At 35.9% G+C, this 21,914-nt stretch overlaps 1 protein-coding gene across 1 annotated transcript; it reads left to right on the top strand.

Annotated features, from left to right (window-relative positions):
• The first annotated feature begins 1,144 nt into the window (after positions 1-1,144).
• LOC134482878 (vomeronasal type-2 receptor 116-like) lies at positions 1,145-18,390 on the top strand. Its single transcript, NM_001432999.1, has 6 exons — positions 1,145-1,493; positions 3,393-3,684; positions 4,010-4,822; positions 6,571-6,798; positions 13,813-13,936; positions 15,753-18,390. The coding sequence occupies exons 1-6, from the start codon at positions 1,270-1,272 to the stop codon at positions 16,670-16,672; spliced, it is 2,601 nt and encodes an 866-aa protein (NP_001419928.1). The 5' UTR covers positions 1,145-1,269; the 3' UTR covers positions 16,673-18,390.
• The last annotated feature ends 3,524 nt before the right edge of the window (positions 18,391-21,914 follow it).

The following is a 21,914-nucleotide window of genomic DNA, read 5'->3' on the forward strand; positions in this document are numbered from 1 at the left end:
TAAGATCAAGTGTAGAAACTGCCCCATCTGGGGATCCTACCACATGCAGCCACCAAACCCAGTCTCTATTTCTGATACCAAGAATTACTTACTGATAGGAGCTAGATATTGGTGTCTCCTGAGAACCTTTGCCAGAGCCCTACTGATACAGATTGAGGATGTTTACAGTTAATCACTGGACTAAACAGGGGACCTCCAAAGTAGGAGATAGAGAAAAAACTGAAGGAGCTGAAGGGTTTTGCATCATGAAACAAAAATATCAACCAACCAAACCCCACCAGAGCTCCCAGGAACTACACCACCAACCAATGAGTACACATGGAGGAACCCATGACTACAGCCACATATGTGGCAGAGGATGCCATTTTTCAGCATCAAGAGGGAAAAAGTCCTTGGTCTTCTGACTGCTCATTTCCCCATTTGGGATAATGCTATGATGTGAAGGTTTGAGTGGGTGGGTAGGAGTGGTAGCATCCCCATAGAAGCAGGGAGAGGAAGCAGGGAGAGGAAGCATGGCAGCAGGGGGGAAGGGGATAATATTTGAAAAAGAAATACATCAAATATTCAAGAAAACATTTTTAAAAAAGCAACATTTAATATATAATTAAATTGTGGTTCTATGATGGACTTTGTATATTTTTAGGTACAGCAGGATTCAAGACACTTTTGGATTTGTTTGTCATTTTTTATTCTGAAGACATAAATGTGCTTACATAGCACAGATTTGTTTAGATATTCTGTACCTATCACTGCTGTAGGATTGCCCATACTTAATTCTCAGTGGATATTGAATGCTTTAAACATGCTTATCCTTCCCTGAGGATATGTGACGCAATGGCCAGTTTATAACCATGACATCAGAATTTGTGAGTTCTTTCTTAACACTTAATACCTGTCAAACAGTAGATTAATTAACCAAATCCATTAAAATTATTTAAAGTGTTCACATAAACAGAATTTTTTTGGTAGAAGTGGGACCAAATTCCCTTAAAGTGGATTCTTTCCAGGGACCTTAATTTCCACAAACATGTGATGTCAGCCCTCAAGTTACACCATCGTCATCTATATATATATATCAAAGAAGTGTATCACATGCACTGTGGATATCAAATGAAGCTCCTCACGAGAGATTGTCAAAATTCTTCAGGGATGAGGAAACACCTGTAGAAAAGGAAACCTGAATACAGGTATAGCATCTTCTTGGCCAGTGTAGAAGATGGGGATAATTGCTACCTGTTTGCTGATCTGTGCAGCAATTAACTACCAATAATGTCCAGGCTCAGAGCAGGAAAAAATATGCTCACCTTCATTTTACTCTTCTTTCTCCTGAACATTCCACTTTTTGTGCCTAGTTTTATTTATCCCAGGTGCTTTTGGAGTATGAAGAAGAATGAATATCAGGATAGAAACCTGGGAACAGGTTGTATGTTCTTTATTCTAGCAGTGCAACAGCCTATGGAAAAAGAGTATTTCAGTCATATTTCGAATATACAGTAAGTACTTTTGTATTTTCCATATAAATGACATCATTAATATTTCCTTAGACTGCTGAGGGTCAGGAGAAAAGCAATGCCAAAAATATTTTGTACTATGTTATCAACTTGCAAACAAGAAAGAACTACAAATTCTTTTAGAAATGTAATGCTCTATTACCACTTTAAATTAACCTGGGATATATTTTTTTCCATCAGCCTTCCCACATACAGGGATGGAAACTGGGCAATAAAAAAACTCCAACGATTATTTACCCTATGTATCCTCCTCTAAACAGTTTCCATAGCACAGATGTCAATGGTTTCTTTAAAAAGAAACACTATCAATTTTTTATAAGTTTATCCTACATTCGTTTAGAAAAATGGCCATAGAGTCCTCTTTTCAGAGTATAATTTCTAGTGCATATGCTAGAGGCCATAATGTTGAAAACACCCATTCCTGTGAAGAGCTTTCATATAGCTTTTAGTTACTTTCTTAAATTTTCTCCATTTGGTCCCCATTTATGAACTAAAGCTGCATCAAGAATTGATGTAAGAAACCTGTTTTCTGAGACCTTCATGTTTTGATCTGTATAACTTCACTGGGTTTTATGTCTTACAAAGTCTAGTTCTCTCTATACAAAAGAGGAAATGTACTGATTATAAAGAACATGTTTTCATTCTTTGAAAAGTGATATATTACTAGTAGTAGTGACTAGTTACTTCCCTTATCACTTACCTAGGTGACAATTTGACATACTATAGTTGGCAATGCTATAAAATAAGGATATAGAAGTTGCGTTTTAGCTCATATTTGCTTTATTATTTTTACCTCATTATTAATCCTACCTCTCTGTTATTAAATCAGAAATTTTTAATATTTAGCACCTATGTCTTTTTTTAGTAATTTTACAAAGTATAGTTGCATATTTTAGCAGTGTGGGCACTATTTCCATTTTGATTTTGTGGACTTCTGATAGTTTTTTTCAGACAAAGTACTTCAGACCACAAAGTCACTGTGATGACTCAATTACTGTGTGTTTCTTAGTGTTTAATATGTAGGAGTTAGTGTTTGATTTTTACAAGTACTAGTCTCAAACTTCTGTAGTATGTTACTAAAATTTTTAAAGATATTTTTCTATGTATTTATAATCAACATTTTAAAGGGCTTGTTTTTAATATATAAAAACACCACAGATGTACAGTTTCTAACTGGAATACATATATTTAGCTGTTAGTGAAAAGTACTAAAGAAGGAATATATGTAATGTTGATTAGTCAGATGTTTTAAATAATTCTGACACAAATTATTATGCTTTTTAAAAACATAAACAAAACAGTATAACTCCATTGCAACTGCATTTTAAAAAAACGAGCATTTTAGATAAGGATGATTATGTGGGGATATAATAAATGTATTTCCTCCTAAAGAAAATGAATTTTAGCTACGTGAGCCAAGTATGGCCTCAACAGACTGCTGTAAACTCAATTGTCATTCTGTTACTGCCTTTGCCAATATAGGAAATTTCATAAAAAAGACCATATACTCAATAGCTCAGATATACCATGTATTTTTCATATTTCTCACTAATTTCAGAAGAATATGTGACCATTTTTTCCAGTTGGTCAAAGTGAAGTGTGACTTATTTATCTTATTAGCAAATATTCTAAAACAAGAGAAGCAAAAAATGTCTCTGTGAGAACATGAGAGTTGTACATCTCACTTATGGAAGATCACCTCCCATAAACATTTCAAGGCTTTATGAGCTTCCAGCTTCTATAGTTATGTCAAACACACTACACTGGTCACTTCAATTTTTCAGGGTAAGAGCAATAAAATCCAGTACAGGATTGTCCTTCTGTTGACTGCAAATGAAATCTGTAAATTCCTGTCCTTATAAACACTGTAACCTTTTGCAGAACACCTACTGAAAACCAAAAGTATCCTCTCACCTTGGCTTTTTCCATGAATGAAATCAACAACAACCCTGATCTTTTGCCAAATATGTCTTTAGCATTTACATTCTCAGAATATAGTTGTTATTTGGAATCCCACCACAAAAGATTATTTAATTTTTCTTTAAAAAATCATGAAATTCTCCCTAATTTTATCTGTACAAAAGACATCAAGTGTGGAGTGGTACTTACCGGACTTAGTTTGGTAACAACTGTGACACTTCATATAATCCTAAACAATTTCATATTTCAGCAGGTAAGTGTGTGTTTTCATGCATGCATGCATGTGTGCTTGCATGCGTGCATGTGTGCCTGTGTTTGTGTGAATGTGTACATGTGTCCGTATTAGGGGCATGGTGGAAATTCATGAAATCAGATATTTCTTGGTGCCTTATTTGGCCTGAGCCAATCTGTGTACTTCAAGGGTACTTTTCAGAGGCTCTGTAGGGGCTTCTGCATGTCCTCATATGAAATTGAGATGAGGGAAGTGATAGATAGCTCAGATTTCTAGAACTCTACAAAAATGTGTTTATACTTTTTCAGGATTTCATTCTACCTCATGATACTTTCCTGTCTTCTAGTTCCGTCAGCTTACTTATGGACACTTTCATCCTGCTCTGTGTGATCATGAAAATTTTCCTCATCTATATCAGATGGCCTCTGATGATACATCTCTAGCCCTTGCTCTCGTCTCCTTCATAATTCATTTCAGTTGGAACTGGATAGGGTTGGCCATCTCAGACAATGATCAAGGCATACATTTTCTCTCTTATTTGAGAAGAGAGATGGAAAAAAATACAGTCTGCTTTGCCTTTGTCAACATTATTCCAGTCAATATGAATTTATACATGTCAAGAGCTGAAGTGTATTACAGCCAAGTTATGACATCATCCGCAAATGTTGTTATCATTTATGGTGATACAGGGAATACGTTAGCTGTGAGCTTTAGAATGTGGGACTCTCTAGGTATACAGAGACTATGGGTCACCACCTCACAGTGGGATGTCACTCCTTTTAAGAAAGACTTCACATTTGATAATGGATATGGAACTTTTGGTTTTGGACACCGCCACAGTGAGATTTCTGGTTTTAAATATTTTGTTCAGACATTGAACCCTTTCAAATACTCAGATGAATATTTGGTAAAGCTGGAATGGATGTATGTTAATTGTAAAATCTTAGAATATAACTGTAAGTCACTGAAGAACTGCTCCTTTAATCACTCATTGGAATGGCTAATGACACATACTTTTGACATGGCCATTATTGAAGGGAGTTATGAAATATACAATGCTGTGTATGCTTTTGCCCATGCACTCCATGAGATGACTCTTCAAAATGTTGATAATGTTCTCCTTCCCAATTATGAAGAACAAAATTATAATTGCAAGATGGTAATACTTCTTCCATTATATGATGTTTCATGTTACCAATGTCTTTAAGACTCTCTTAGATGCCTAAACCAAATGTACTAGAATATATGTTATAAAATAGAATGATTTATGAACCCTTTTCCTACTGTTCATTTAATTCTATTATTAGTCTGAAACTCTATTGTAATGGGAATGTAGTAGAAGTTATAATTTGTGAATGTATAACTGTAATTTTGTTTCAGATCACCTGAATTTAATCACATATTTTAATACTGAAAACATATTCAATCCTTCCTTATGAATCCACTCAATGTTGAACCTTATTCATTAATTTTCAAATATATTCTAATCACTATAGGGGATTTTTTAGCTAGAGATTGCAACTTTTGTTGTTCCCATTGTAGTTTAGGGACATCACTTGGTGCTCTGAGACTATTTACAGGGAAAACACTGCTTAAATTCAGTTTACTACATGCCTGTGTGCTCCTGTACGTGGGTGCATATTGCTCACGGTATATTTGTATTTTTCTGATTCTGTATATTTGTGTTTATACACATAAACCTGATCCAGAGAGAGTTAGCATTAGGTGACTCATATATGTATTTCTTTATCTTCCTCTATGTCAGTCTATGACAGTTAACATACATTTGTCTGTGTTTCAATTACTTTCTATATGGTTGACTTTGTCTATATTTATATTCCTGTTTATATTTATCAATGCATGTGTCTACATTTGACTGTTTGGTTTGTGTGGTTTTGTGTATGTTCTTTTATTGATACTCTGAGAGTACATAGGAAACAGTGCTAGAATTCAGTTTACTACATTTATGTGTGTTTATGTGTGTAGATGTATTATACTGTATATTCTTTGTTTCTGTATATCTGTGTTCATATCTATATCTATGTTTATGTAAACATATAGGTGATGTAGAGATAGAGAGAGATGGAGATAGAAGTAGATAGAGAAACATTGTAATAGAAGATTCACGTGTGTGTGTTTGTGTGTGTGTGTGTGTGTGTGTGTGTGTACCTTTTGTATATCTACCTATATTTTTTGTCAGGGTCAGTGAACATAAAATTTGGCTATGTTTCACTTACTTTCTGTATGGTTGATTTTTCTAAGTGTTTATTCTTACATATATTTATCAGGGCAAAAACACATTTTCCTGTGTGTTTTCTGTATACTTCTTTCATTTAATCATTTCTCTTTTGCCTAGCCTGTATATCTTTTTATGAGAGCATCAACTTGTCTGTGTGCCAACGTCATTCAGTGAAGGTGTTAGTATTTGTTTTTGTCTACCTATGTATATTTTTGTGCATGTTTTTGCATGCATTTTTATGTGTGTACCTGTATAATTACGTTTTGTGTTTCTGTGTTGGTTTGACTTTCTTGACGCAAATTCTGGCTCTGTGGCTATCTGTATTTTCATATGTGTGTTTGTGCATATGTGTGTATGTTTGTGTAATAAGTGTGAGCTTCTTCCTTGTATATAACTCTATAAGAAATCCAGGCTGTCTATTTTTCATATGTTCGCATGTTTTATACTACAAATACATGTTTGGTGTCTGGATGAAGTTTGTGCTTCTTTGCTAAATTCCTTTTAGAGAATTGAAATTACAGGAACATTATACATTTGTTTATCCCTTAGTTTTCACTGAGGTTTTTCACCTGCATACTCTGAATAAAGTTGCCTTTAAGATGAAACAAGAATGCATTTTATACATTAAGGAATATAGTATATTTTACAGTATGGTGCCTGTCTTTCAGGTTTATTCCTTTCTGAGCAAGACTCAATTCACAAATCCTGTTGGAGACACTGTGAATATGAATCAAAGAAACAAACTGAAGGAAGAGTACGACATTTTCTACAATTGGAATTTTCCACAGGGACTTGGATTTAAAGTGAAAATAGGAATATTTAGTCCATATTTTCCAAAAGGTCAACAGCTTCATTTATCTGAAAATCTGATAGAGTGGTCCACAGGACGTATACAGGTAGGTTATATCTAACTGTACTGATTTAAATTACACTGTTAAGAATGTGCATCCTACCTTCCTTGAGTCTGGTAAAATGTAATGATTGTCATGCAAGAGACCAATTTCTACCCTCCTAAACTATGTTCCTTTTTATTTTTTCAGATGAGTTTTTAATAATTCACTGAGAGTTTCTAACATGCATATCATGTAGTTGCATCATATCAGAACATGCTTCCTGTCTTTACCATTAACATAAAATAGTTTTACAAAACAATTTGACATTATTTCCAGTAAAGTGAGCACTATTCTATTAGTGCTACTTTTACTACTACAGAGTGACTTCTAGTCGTATAATGAAACTCTTCAAAATATGTTTAAATCTCTGGCTTATTGTAAATTCGACATAATCAAGTCACCAATTTTTATTATGTAATTTTAAAGTCTGTTTACTAACTATTCCTAAATTCCCAATACCTCTAGCTAACCGTACATAAACATGTTATGACAATTTTATTTTATGAACTGTATCTTATTTTTCCTGGTTTATTTAAAATATGAATATGGGTGTTGTTTTAATGAATGTATATCTGTGCTACACCTGCATGTTTGGTATATATGGATGACTGAAGAGTATTCGAATCTCAGAGCATTTGCAAGAGCTCAGTACTACTCAGAGGGGGTTAGAAATCAAGTTTGGATACTCTACGCTACTAACAGTTGTTTTAGAGAGCTAAGGTATGTTGATAGCCCTTATTCATACCTTGTGAAAGATAAAGGTGACTAAAGTAAAATTTTCAGCCTCATTAATTCTGGCATAAATCATTCAAACAAACAAGGACATGCATAGTTTCCTTCTCAATATGGGGAGGAATTGGTAATAATAAAGTTTGCTTTTGAGGAATTTTAAACTTAAATTTGTCATATACATACTAAATATAGTATAGGGATGAATTCTGTTGTGTTGATTTTAATGTGTATTATTGAAAATGCCTCAAAGTTGGTTAAAAGTCTTCATGCTTGAAATGAAGTGTTTGCTTGTATTGTATGGAATTTATTGTTGATGTTTTTCCCAGTGCAATTAAGAATATCATTCTTAGGAAAAAGAACATAGAAGGATAAAGTATAGTTACAGAGCTAGATATACATAAAAAAGAGAGCATTCAAATCTCTTGTGTTTTCCACCAGACCCTACTTGACTCTTACTAACGCATTCAATGAAAAACTATAGATTTTTTTTTTAAATCCAACTAGTGTTTTATTCATATATATCATAATTTCATTGTGGAAACTAGTAAATAAAAACAGAAAAACATCAGAGAAATATGATTCAAACCTTAGAGTCACAGACCTAATTTAGAATATAATCAAGGTTATACTAAACAAATAATCAAAAATGATTATAAGAATGTTTAAAAAAATCAAAGAATGGGGTTGGGGATTTAGCTCAGTGGTAGAGCACTTGCCTAGCAAGCGCAAGGCCCTGGGTTTGGGTTTGGTCCCCAGCTCCAAAAAAAAAAAAAAAAAAAAAAAAAAAAAAATCAAAGACTGAAGTACCTAACTCTTAGAGAATACAATGAAAATAAAAACTTTATTAAACACTCTATGAGTATATGACAAAGAACATCCAGAGAGTTATAAAATAATGAGCAAATTTCAAACTAAAATAAGAAATGGAAAAAGAAAATAAAACAAATAAATACCTTAGTGAAAGGACACACAAAATGAATACTCCACGTTCAACATAGCATGAAATACATGAGGAGAAGACATAAGAATTAAAACCTCAAAAGATGACACAGAATAAAACAAGGAAAAAATGAAAATCACAGTGACTAAGGGAGCATGATTAAAAGATCAAATGTAAAACCTAAGGAAACAATACAAGGAAGGAAACACTATAGGTATCAATAGTAAATTCATTATATTGTAGACCTACATTTTCAAACCAATATGGAGTTGGATACCTGTCTAGTATCAGCATTTAAATAGCAAATGATCAATGTTAAAAATGAAATATTTTTGGCATATTTAACTTTTTTTTTGTAACAAAGGGAGGATATGAAAGCTGCAAGAGAGAACTCCAAAGGAAGTCCTTCCATGCATGACAGCAGGTTCCACCAGCAAAACTCATTTTTAAATGAAAGTAGTTAATGAATTCATTGATATATTATCTTTATATCTGGACACCAATTTACACTGCCTACTCTACTCCTACTCCTAGTCCTTCTCCTATTCTTCCCCTCTTTCCCATCCAATATTCCTTCCTTCTTCAGAAAAGGGGAGCCCACGATCATACATCAATTTAGTATGGCATATCATATTGCACAACAACTAGGCACAGTTTCAGGTTCTCCTAATGGGACCAGGGGAGGCAGCAGAGAAGGTGGTAAGATTCACAAGGGTTCAACCCTTTGTCTTCATATTGTTTCCTCTGGATATTTTTGTTTCCCCTTCTCAGAAGGTTTGAAGCATCAACACTTTGGTCTTCCTTCTCCTTGAGTTCATTTGGTTTTTAAATTGTATCTTGGGTATTGCTAGCTTGAACTTTTGGGCTTATATTTGCTTATCAATGAGTGCATACCAAAGGACATCCAGAAACTGCCCCACCTGGGGGAATCCATCACATATACAAACACCAAACACAGACAATATTGCGGATGCCAAGAAGTGCATGCTGACAGGAGCCTGATACAAATGTCTCCTGAGAGGCTGTACCACAGCCTGAAATATAAGGTGAATATAAGGTGGAAGCTCACAGGCAACCATTGAACTGAGAATGAGGTCCCCAGTGAACTAGTCAAAGAAAGGAATGAAGTAGCTGAAAGGGTTTGGAACCCTATAAGAAGAACAATAATAACAACCAAACAAACATCCCAGAGTTACCAGGGACTAAGCTACCATCCCAAGAATACACACCGATGGACCTATGGCTCCATCTGCATGAATAGAAGAGGATGGACTTGTTGGGCTTTGGTGGGAGAAGAGACCCTTGGTACAGTCAAGGGTCAAGGCACCAGTGTAGGGTAATGTCAGGGCTAGAAGTTGAGAGAGGGTAGTGTCAGTAAAGGAGCACTCCCACAGAAGCAGGAAAAGAATGGATGGAATAGCAGGTTTCTGGAGGGGAAACTGGGAAAGGGGATAACATTAAAAATGTAAATTAAAAAATCCTATAAAAGACAAAATGTAAAAGAAAAAAATCACAAGGGCAGAAAACAAAATCAGACACAGGACCTGCTACTGCTTTTAGGTGTCCCCATATAATGACCAAGCTTCACAAGTTTACACATGTTTAGAGTATGTAGTTTAGTCCTGTGAATTTTTGTGGTATGTGGTTCAGACTCTTGTGACTTTGGGTTCCAGGTCAGTTGATATGTAGGATTTCTTGTATCCTTGATCCCTCTTGCTCTTACAGTTCTTTGTCCTCTTATCCAAGATTCCCCACACTTTGCCTATTTTGGGGGCGTTGATTTCTGAATTGGTTTCATCAATGGCTGGTTGAATGCTCTCATATGACAATTATGCTAGATTCTTGCCTGTAAATATTTCAGAATTTTTTTTTACCAGCATCAGGGGTGAGCTTTCTCTCTTGGCAACATTTTCAAGCTGTGCCAGTCATTGGTTAGTTATCTCCTCATCCTCTGCTGTCTTTATTACTGCACGTCTTTAGGCAGGGTAAAGTATAGTTTAATGGATCTGTGGTTAGGATATAGTCTCAATCCCAACACTGAAAATCTTCTTGGTTTTTGGAGATGGCCATTACAGACTCCATATCCCATTTTTATAGGAGAGTTAGCCATAGTTATCCTCATAAATTTCTGGGAGTTTCTATTGCTCTAATATTCTAGCATGACTCAGAGTTGCCACCCCCATTTTAGTGCTCTCTCCAAACAACCTGTTTATTTGCCCTCCCCTTCTTTTCTCATCCCATCACACTCCCATTCAGTCCCTAAACCCACTCACATACTATGTCTACACTATTTCCCCTTCTCAGGGAGATATATGTGTCCCACGTTGTGCCATTCTTGTTACTTAGCTTCTTAGGTTTTGTTCGATGTAGCATACCGTGGATAGTTTTAAAGGAGGAGAACTTAAAAATATATATTTAAGACATTTAGAGACATAACTGCCAACTCAGTTACTATATGCAGTGAATTTACTCCTTATAATAAAAGGAGACAAAAAAACTTTCAGGACGAACACAATTACAAAAATCATAACTCAACAATGAGCACTATGAAAGTCATTATAAAAACTCTATCATATTTAATACTAAGATGAACACAAGCGATCAAAATAATGTATAAACACCACTCGAGTGACAGAAATACACTTTAGAAAAATATTCAATATTGAAATAACAATTAAAATATAATATACAGAATATTTTAGTGATATTTGAATGTTTGTGGTCACCTGTACTCAAAAATCATAAGTAATGAGTCTAATTTATTTTTAACATAATTTTTATTGATTCATTCGAAATTTCAAATCATGTACCAAGATCATATTAAATTTCCAGGTGTCTCATTTTGCTTCTCCATGATAGCACCGCACAAATATTTTTTTTAAAAAAATTGTGGTTAAAAGTCCAATTTCTGTTATTTATGCACTCACAGAATGTGAGGGTTTGTATATGCTTCACCCATGTATTGACACTCTTTGGAATAGTGGTCTTTTTGGATTAGGTGTGTCACATTGGGTATGGGTTTTAAGACTATCATCTTCCTGCTTTTATCTTTTGTGGACATTCAAGAATCTTGATTAAGATCTTCAGCAGACTTCAACATCACAACTGAAGGATCAGGTCTTGTGTGTTGTAATATGTATTAATTAATCCTGCATCTGGTTTGCTACCTGCCTCAATGATTTATGTTAGCCAATGAAACACACTTATAGACTTTATATCTTCTTATGAATTAAAGAGCACAAATGCTGGGTCACTGCCCAAACTCCTTGCTGTTAATTCCTACTTATTGCTTATTAATTCTATGTTCCTTTAAGCTGCGTGTAACTCCAATTAGTTATAATTCTGGGGCATGTTTTCTTGGCACAGAGTCTGGGGCACTCTCCTTGTATTTTTTTCCACATGGGAGTCTGTCTTTCCTCTGTTGGCACTCCAAGTATCCAGCATGTAGACCTCTCTCTTCCTCCTCTTGGTTCCAAGCCCTAGGAAGGCTAAAACTAGACTCTTTCGGTCCTTCCCAGCTATTGGCTCTTGTTGTCTTAATTTACAAATGAAATCCAACTGAGGACAGATTCCAAGAAGCTACTTGAAGACACTGTAGTACAAGCAGGTTTTTTGGAAACATAAGTAGCATTCATAATACAAAAACCTACAGCTGCAAAAAAATGACTTTATTCCATTGTTCAACATATGCATATCAGTTAAGTGTGAAGCATCACAAACCTAAATACAAGGATAGAACTCTATTACTATCCAAAAGCATGCAGAAAAGACTTTTAATAAAATATAGGGTTCATTCAGAATTTTAAAAAGGAGAACGAAAACATGACAAACTAAGAGAACAAATGTTGTCATAGTAGTTTTCTATAGTAAACTTACTAATGACATTATACTGTATGGAGAGGAGGATCAAAGAATTTCCATTAAAACTAGAAACGTGGTTAAGTTTTTCTAGTGGTACATGTATTCAATCTATATTCTTTGAATTAAGTGTCAGGATAATCTCTTTCCACTCATGGCTAGTCTGCCTTTTCTATTGAATCTACAGAAATCAGAGAAGAAATGGATATTCTGCCTTAAATTTAATTAGCAGAATCCAGATGAGAAAATGTGTTTTTTCAACTCAGTCTCAAAATAGTCTTAAAATCTAGGTATGAAATAAAATAATTAAAATTAAATGTATAAAAAGAAGGAAAGTACTCTGTCCTTATCTATATAAGAAGTTGAAATCTATCAATATGACATATTTAGACCCTGTTTCAACAAAAAAAATATTAAAAGGAGAGTTGTGCTTAATCATATTCCTGGAAACCATCACAGGATCCTGTGAGTATATTTCTGTGATCACAACATCAAATGGCACATGAAACAAAGGATGCAAATTCATCATGCAGAATCAGCAAAATTAAAATGCCGCATATAGACACCCATCACCAGAGTCATTGTAATAACAACATTTTCTTAATTTAAGAAATAATTAACTTTAAGCCATGTAAATTTTCACCATATTTACCACTTTATAAAGAGTTTTCTCTTCAGGAAACACTCCACCTTCCAGGTCACTATACAGAAACTCAGCATCTCCTCACCAAAATGCAATAGTGGTGATCATATGCAGGTGTTTTTGTCTGTTTCCACTTAGTTTCCTAAGATTGTTTTCCTAATGTTGTTGACATTATTTTGGTTATCTGATATTTGAGATCGTATTTCCCTGGATTTGTACGCCTTTACACATAATTGAATACTAAGGTGATGTAATTGAACACTAACTATAAAGAAAGTGAGGAAGAAAAGTTAGATTTGGCTCATGAGTTACAATCAAGGGAAGACAAGGTCTGAATAATGCAACTTAAACAAAGTCACTCAAGGAACTCTGCTTACTGGCTTGTTCTTCATGATGTGTAATGTACCACTGCCTACAAGGAACATTGCTCTCACTAAGCTGGGAACTCCTACATCAATTACCAATTTAAAATATGATTCACATATATGATGAGAGACTATTCTGATGGAGATAATATCTCTATTAGGATTATTTGTGTTTTTATAATGTACTTTGTGTTAAGGAGACGAGAATTAAATAGAATAACCAGCCTGCAGTATTTGCACTGGTTGCATACAAGACACTACTACCTCTTCTTCCTGAATTTCATGTTGATGAGAAACAATTCAACTTTCCCACAACTTTTTCCATATATTGATGACTGTCATATACTGTACTATGTAAAATCTGGTAACTTTGTTGGTTTGTTTAAAACAAACTCATTAATATCACATGCCTATTTAACACAATTACAGAAGGGGTAATTAAAACACTTGTTAGCAGGTTATATCTCTTTTTCCTTTAGATGCCAACCTCTGTGTGCAGTGCCGATTGTGGTCCTGGATTTAGGAAAGTCTGGAAGAATGGAATGCCAGCCTGTTGTTTTGACTGCAGTCCCTGCCCAGAAAATGAAATTTCTAATGAGACAAGTGAGTATTTCCTGCAGGGATAAGATCTTCAAATGGATTATTAACCTGCACCAATGTAGGAAATGCTGAAGTGTTCTAAAATAGAATGGTAAAAATATGTATCACTTTCCCAAGTTAGTCATTATATGAATACAATAACTGAAAATATTTTTTAAGACAAAAGTAGAACTTGCCATATATCTTTGAAACATCAAAAATTTATAGTAGATGAGATATTCTCAAATAAACAGTTTTAATAAGAAAAATTTAGTGTTAGTGTGTTCTAGAGAAGATCATTTCTTGTGAATAATTCTCTCTAAAAATATATGTATTTCAAGAATCTTTAAAACATTTATATTATATTGTCCTGATGTATGTACACTTACATAAGTGTATGAAAAACTATCAAGTACAGAAGGACATGGAATACAGAATAAGGCATGTGAGTAGTGGGAATTAAATCAAACTCCTTTGTAAGACTAATGAAAACGTAAACAATAATTTGTAAATTTCTTTGAAACTGTTAAGAATAAGATATGAGATTTGTATAATAAAGACATTTTTGAAGAAACAAATCCATTTATTTTAAAAAAATTGACAGAAACTTATGTCTTTATTATAGTAGAAACTTTTAAAAAATGTTCAATGTTATTCGAATGTAGAAAAGTGAGAATCACTGTTTACACACTATGTATAAATATTAGGAGTTCTCTATTCCATATTAGTATAAATAGCACCTAGTTAATATTTTCCACAATAGAATACATTAAAATGATTTAGTCCTGAAAGGATTTAGCCACAATTTTTCATATGGTATTGGAACATGCATAGCCCATATTAGTCAAATAACTATTTAGTCAGGATTTACTAAATTCAATTGACAGCCATGCATTTTCCCCCTTTTTAGTGTGTCAACTTATATAATTGAATAGAAGTCCTTAAAGTATTTTATGAACAGTAAGATGGTTTAGCAATTAAATCCTTTCCCACTAATTATCAAGATGTTAGTTTATTCCCCAAACCCATATAATAAGAGGTAACCAACCATTTCTTTTCTGATATTCATGCAGTACTACACATAACATACGCATAAGTAATTCAAGAAGGATTCTTGAATACTCCTGACATTGGTGCTGGGAACAAAACAAAAATACTCTCTAAGATTAACACATTCTCTTCACAGCCAAGCAAAATTCCTATACCCTGAAACAAATTAAATACTGGCTGACAACTAAAGCATTATTCCATATAAAAGACTTCAAATCTTGAAAAAAATATTATCCCTTATTGCAATTATATAATCATTCAGTCAAATTGCAATCAGATTTTCTAAACATACCCAGGTGGGTCTTAGAGAGCATCTTACATTCAGTGATAGGGTTACAACCTTTTATGATAAAGTCTCATAAATATTGTATTACTACAGTCAAAATGAGACAAAAGTAGATATGATTTATTTATTTTTGCTGGTACAAAAATTGATATCATGTAAATGTCAGTTTTTATTCTCAACCTCATAGTTGAACCTCAAAATTCCAATTACTCAGGTTCATGACAACATTTCTTATTTTTACATATAAGTACATTTAAAAATATACACACCCATGATAAATGATCACAACAATATAGCAAAATAGACAAAAAAATTTCTAGCTTACTTTCTCGATAATAACAATAAACATTTGTTACTGAAATCAATTATGTTATTGCCCTTAACTGATCTTCAATTTATTGTCAGCAACCAGATTCACATATTGAAACACTTCTATGTACTTAAATGAAATATCCTGACAGTAGAATTGTTGAAGCTGCACTAATAGCTTCATTTCTCCATCAGATGTGGAATTGTGTGTCCAGTGTCCAGAGGACCAATATGCTAACCAAGAGCAGAATCACTGCATTCACAAAGCTCGTATCTTTCTCTCTTATGATGAACCCTTGGGGATGGCTCTTTCCTTAATGGCCTTATGCCTCGCTGCACTCACAGTTGTGGTTCTTGGAGTCTTTGTGAAACATCACAGAACTCCCATAGTTAAGGCCAATAACTGCACTCTCACCTACATCTTGCTCATCGCACTCATCTTTTGTTTCCTCTGCCCCTTGTTCTTCATTGGCCATCCAAACTCAGCTACCTGCATCCTTCAGCAAATCACATTTGGAGTTGTGTTCACTGTGGCTATTTCCACTGTGTTGGCCAAAACAACCACTGTCATTCTGGCTTTCAGAGTCACAGCCCCTCATAGAATGATGAAGTACTTTCTTGTTTCAAGGGCATCTAACTACATCATTCCCATTTGTACTCTCATTCAAATTATTGTATGTGCCATCTGGCTAGGAGCTTCTCCTCCTTCTGTTGATATTGATGCACAGTCTGAGCATGGTCACATCATCATTGCTTGCAACAAGGGTTCAGTCACTGCTTTTTACTGTGTCCTGGGATATCTGGCCTGCCTGGCCTTTGTGAGCTTCACCCTGGCTTTCCTTTCCAGAAACCTGCCTGTCACCTTCAATGAAGCCAAGTCCATGACATTCAGCATGCTGGTGTTCTGCAGTGTCTGGGTCACTTTCCTACCTGTTTACCATGGCACCAAAGGCAAGGTTATGGTGGCTGTTGAGATCTTTTCCACCTTGGCTTCTAGTGCAGGAATGTTGGGATGCATTTTTGCTCCAAAATGCTACACAATACTGTTTAGACCAGACAGAAATTCTCTTCAAATGATCAGGGAGAAGTCATCTTCTCATACTCACATTTTATAAAGTCTGACTGACACAGGCATTGTTGGTTCATAATCACCAAATATTCGATTACATTGCCATATCTATTTTTAGAATGACTGTCACTGTTCCCTTTGATGATATTGCGTAGCAAGATCATGTCTACTGAGGACTACCTTATCTCCTATAATCTTCCAACATTTTCTACATCAATCCTACTCTTTTAGAGAAAGAGATAATAGAATTTTAAACATTTTCAGAATTAGAGTTCTTCTAGGAACAGAGAAGAGAAAGAATTATTTTTTCAACAGGTTGATAGAATATCAGGAAAGGGGTTGAAGTCACAACAATATAAATAAAGCCCTGCTCTTGTATAGGAACTTATGAATACTCAATCCCACCAACTACCATTAACAACCACATGTAACAAATGTTAAAAAGGATCAGATGGTTTCTTATTGTCTCCAAATTTGCCTGAACTTATTTATGCACATAATGAGACACACACACACACACACACAAACACACACACAAATACAAATTCCATAAAATTTTAAAAATATAGAATATTACAAAGACTTAACACTGGCAATCTGCTCTTCAATGTTCATAATTACAGGAACTTACAGGAAAATATGGGACATAGGTAGAGATGACTGGGTTTATGTTAAGTCATTTTAAATAAGAACCCTCAATTTTAAGTGTATCATAAAAGACACAGTTGTGAAATTTTCAAGGACAGCACTACTTGTTGAAATAATCTCCATCTGTGGAATTTATAGGGTTTTGTGACAAAGATCAGTTCTGATATCAGAGAGTAAACTGAAGCAGGCAACCATTAGTTGTCAGCACTGACAGCAGCTAATGGAGGTTGCTTCAGAAATCAATTGAGGTTGATTCTGGCAATGAGCAGTTAGAGAAGATAAAAAACAGGGAAATCAAATATTCACACACACACACACACACACACGTACACTCACATGCACAAGCAAGTGCATGCATGCAAACCCACACAGACTACTTGAAGCAAAGGCAAGGTCCAGCCACTTGAAACATACAAATGTGTACATATAGACAGACACAGACAAACACATACATATCCACATGTTAAATGGCTGGAGCAATGTCAGCCAGCAGGCTCCATGTATTTCACATATGTACATATATGCATGTAAATAAATATTCAGATATACACATATTCACATGTACTGGTGGGTAGGTGGAATAAAGTTCCAAAAAACAGGCCCCAGGAATTTTACACATAATGTACAGACATATATAACACTATTGGTGGAAGAACAAGCTCCAACATATTCAGGGAAGCATTGCATATACATACATATAGATTTGATGGATGGAACAAAGTTCCAACAAATTCTCACATGAACTTTATATATGTATATACATGAAAGGCAGCCTGGTTCCCAGTTGATCAGAGGTTTGAAAGCCCAGTGACCCTAAAAAAGATGGTAGCCATTTAGCCTGATTCCCAGTAAACCAGGCAAGTCACTAGCCACAGCCCTCCATAGAATTTTGGCCATCAGTCACTTAAGCCCAACACCCTCCACAGATTAAAGGAAGTGATTACAGGTCACAGGGACTCAGAACACATTTCCATTATGTGACATAGTCAAAGACTTGGAGACTTAGCCAATGAACTTTCCTTCCCTGAAACTCCTCCCTGCAGGCCAACCTTGAAAAGAGGGGTATGGTTTTACTCATCTGCTTTCAGCCATGACAATAAATGACTTAAAACAATGGACTCTTTCTTTTCATTGTGATCCAACCTGGGGAGGCACACAGAAGGCCTTGGTCTACAAAGCCACTGGCTAATCTCGCTTAGAAGTCCTCCTGCACTGCCAGTCTTCCCTTCCACCCAGCCTACAGCCCTCCACAGTGCTGCCTTGAAGCCAAAACCTCTCCCCCATAGGACCAACCAGAGTGCTATCCCTCTTTTACCCCTTGGCCCTGGGCTAGATCCAGCTTGTGGACTCCCACTCTGTTCTCAGTAATTCTAAGGCATTCAGTGAGAGTATGAGAACCTGAGGGTTCCAACCTCCTTGTAGGCCCAGGGACTCCGAGCCAGCTGCACCTGTGTCCTCTGCCACAGACCATGCTTCCCCACCTCAGGAGCTGTGTCCCGGGGCTGCCCTACGTCCCTCATGAAAAAACACTATGTTCCCAATACCTTGACAGTAGGTAATATTACATAATACAGGTAAGGTAAAGAAAGAACTTGTTATTGATTAACAAGATACAAACAAGACAAACAAGAAAAGTTTTTCAGCAAGTTTCTCTTTCTTGCAAACACCAATCTGAGGTTTAAAAAAGGAAGAAATCTGTGCTCACTTCGGCAGCACATATACTAAAAAAAGAAGAAATCTATTTTTTCTGATATTATTTTTATTGGAAATATTTTATTTACATTTCAAATATTATCCTCTTTCCCAGTTTCCCATCTATAAACTCCCGATTCCATCCCTTTTCCTGCTTCTTCTATTAGGGTGTTCCCCTACTCACCTACACATTCCTGCCTGCCTGCACTGACATTCCCCTACACTGGAGTATCCAGTCTTGGTAGGACCAGGGGCTTCTCCTGCCATTGGTGTCCATCAAGGCCATCCTTGACTCCATATGCAGCTGGATCCATGGGTCTGTCCATGTGTACTCTTTGGATAGTTGTTTAGTCTCTGGGAGTTCTGGTTGGCTGATATTGTTCTTCTTATGGGGTTGAAAACCCCTTCAGCTCCTTCAATCATTTCTGTAATTATTCCACTGAGGACCTGTGGGGCTCTGGTGCTGGGGTGGTTCAGCTAGGTGCGTGAGTTCCAGCAAGAAGGAGAGAACTCAGGCAGGTAGAGGGACCAGCTTTTGCTTCCTCCACTGCTGGTTCTGTTTCTGCCATGAAGCTTCATTTTGGTTGCTCACAATGGGCAGAGCTGGGGAGGGGTGGAGGGGAGCTTCTGGCAGTGATGATTTCAGGAGAGCAGATCTCTTCCCCAAGCAGGGGTATTACAGCTCTTATGAAAGAATCTCTCAGAAGATGGAATAATCCTTGTACCCTTTTAATTTTGAACAGGATTCCTAAATGCTTTTTTGTTTGTTTGTTTTGTTTTTTACTTTTGTTTTTTTTGTTTTTTGTTTTTGTTTTTTTTTGTTTTTTGATGGGTCAGTATCTGACAGCAGGTACTACCTATTGGTTTGGCCTGAGAGCTTAGGAAGAACTCATCTACATATTCAGAGCTGTGGTCCTCTTTCTTTGACTGAACTGTCTTGAGCCAACTTGACCTATGGTCATGTCTTCACCTGTGGAGGAGGGGTTTAGGGTGTTGTCCTCTATGACTGATCTGTCTTGAGCCTAGGTAACCTGTCGTCACCTTTGGAAGAGAGGCTTGGGGCATTGCTCTATGTGACTGGTGTCTCTCAAACCTCTCTACAGGGGTTTGTGGAGAGCTGTAGCTAGTGATGTCTTGAATAGAGGCTAGGAATGTGCCTGCCATCCCTATTAGGGTTTCCCGGGATTCAAAATCTCTCAACCAAGAATAAGGGTACTTTTCACAGGGACCCTATTTTTAGTTCAGTGGTTGACTGAGAGCAACTGCCTCTGTATTTGTCATGCCCTGGCAGAGCCTCTCAGGAAACAACTATGTCAGATTCTTGTCAGCATGCACTTCTTGATATAAGCAATAATATTTGGGTTTGGTGGCTGTATGTGCATGGGCTCAATCCCCAAATGGGGAAGTCTCTGGATGGCTATCCTTCAGTCTCTGTTCCAAACTTTGTCTTCGTTTTCCTTCTATCCTCCTACGAACATTGTTGTTCCTCCTTCTAAGAAGGATTGAAGCATCTGAATTTTTTTCATCCTTTTTGAGCTTCATGTGGTCTGTGGATTGTACTTTGGGTTTTTTGAGCTTTTGGGCTCATATCCACTTATCAGTGAGTCCATCTAATGTGTGTTTTTCTGGTGATAGGGTTACCTCACCTCACATTGATATTTTCTAGTTCCATTCATTTGCCTGTGAATTCCATGAAATCATTGTTTGGAATAGTTGAGCAGAATTCCATTGTTGAAATGTGCCACATTTTCTGTATCCATCTGCTGTTGAAGTACATCTAGGCTCTGTTCAGCTTTGGGCTATTATATATATAAGGCTGCTATGAACATAGTGGAATATGTATGCTTGTTATATGTTGGGGCATCTTTGGGTATACGTCCAGGAGTGGAATAGGTGGGTCCTCATGTAGTACTATGTCTATTTTCTGAGGAACCTCCAGACTGGTTTTCAGATTTATTGTACCAGCTTTTAATCCCACAAACAATGGAAGAGTGTTCCTCTTTTTCCACATCTTCACCAGGATCTATTGTCACCTGAGTTTTTGGTCTTAGCCATTGTGACTGTTGTGAGGTGGAATCTCAGTGTTGTTTTGATTTGCATTTTCCTGATGACTAAGGATGTTGAACATTTGTTAGGTACTTCTCTGCCATTATATATTACTCAGATGAGAATTTTTTCTTTAGCTCTGTACCGCAGTTTCAATAGGGTTGTTTGATTCTCTGGAGTGTAATATCTTGAGTATTTTGTATATATCGGATATTAGTCCTCTATGGAATGTACGTTTGGTAAAGATCTTTTCTCAATCCATAGAAATTATTATAATACTTATCTATAAATAACCTTTTTCCCTGTGGTCAGAAATTATAGTCTTTATGTGTTATAGAGTATTTTTCATATAGGTTTTAAAACTATTAGTTCCATTTAAATGTATTCTTATAATTTTAAGCTTTTTAAATCTTTTGTTTATTTATTTTTACACTTCTGATTTTATTCCCCTCCCAGTCCACCTCCTCTGGCTGTTCTACATCCCATACCTCCTCCCTGAACTCCCCAGTCTCCAAAAGGATGTCTGTACCACACTGACACCACCAGACCTCTAAACTTCCTGGGGCCTCCAGTCTCTTGAGGGTTAGGTGTATCTTCTCTAACTAAACCCATAAATGGAGTGCTCTGCTGTATAAGTGTTAACGGCCTGATCTCTGCTAGTGTAATCTGCCTTGTTGGTGATCCAGTGTCTGAGAGGTCTCTGGAGTCCAGTTTAATTGAGACTGCTCACTGAGACAGGGTTGACGAACTTCTCAGCTTCTACCAGCTTTTCCCTAAGTCAACAACAGGGGTTGGTAGCTTATGTGCACCCAAACAGTGAACCTTATAGGAATCTTAAAAGAATCACAGAACTATACTTCTCTATAAAGTTCAATCACATTCACTTTCAGTTTACTAAATAC

This window comes from Rattus norvegicus, chromosome 1 (assembly GCF_021556685.1).
Source record: "Rattus norvegicus strain SHRSP/BbbUtx chromosome 1, alternate assembly SHRSP_T2T, whole genome shotgun sequence".
Lineage (NCBI taxonomy): Eukaryota > Metazoa > Chordata > Mammalia > Rodentia > Muridae > Rattus > Rattus norvegicus.

Bases quoted from the DNA above. Each gene is read 5' to 3' on its own strand.
- LOC134482878 (NM_001432999.1), top strand. From the start codon at position 1,270: ATGTCCAGGCTCAGAGCAGGAAAAAATATGCTCACCTTCATTTTACTC. The intron at 1,494-3,392 runs GTAAGTACTTTT...AACCTTTTGCAG, and splicing joins AGTCATATTTCGAATATACA to AACACCTACTGAAAACCAAA. The intron at 6,799-13,812 runs GTAGGTTATATC...TTTTTCCTTTAG, and splicing joins GGTCCACAGGACGTATACAG to ATGCCAACCTCTGTGTGCAG.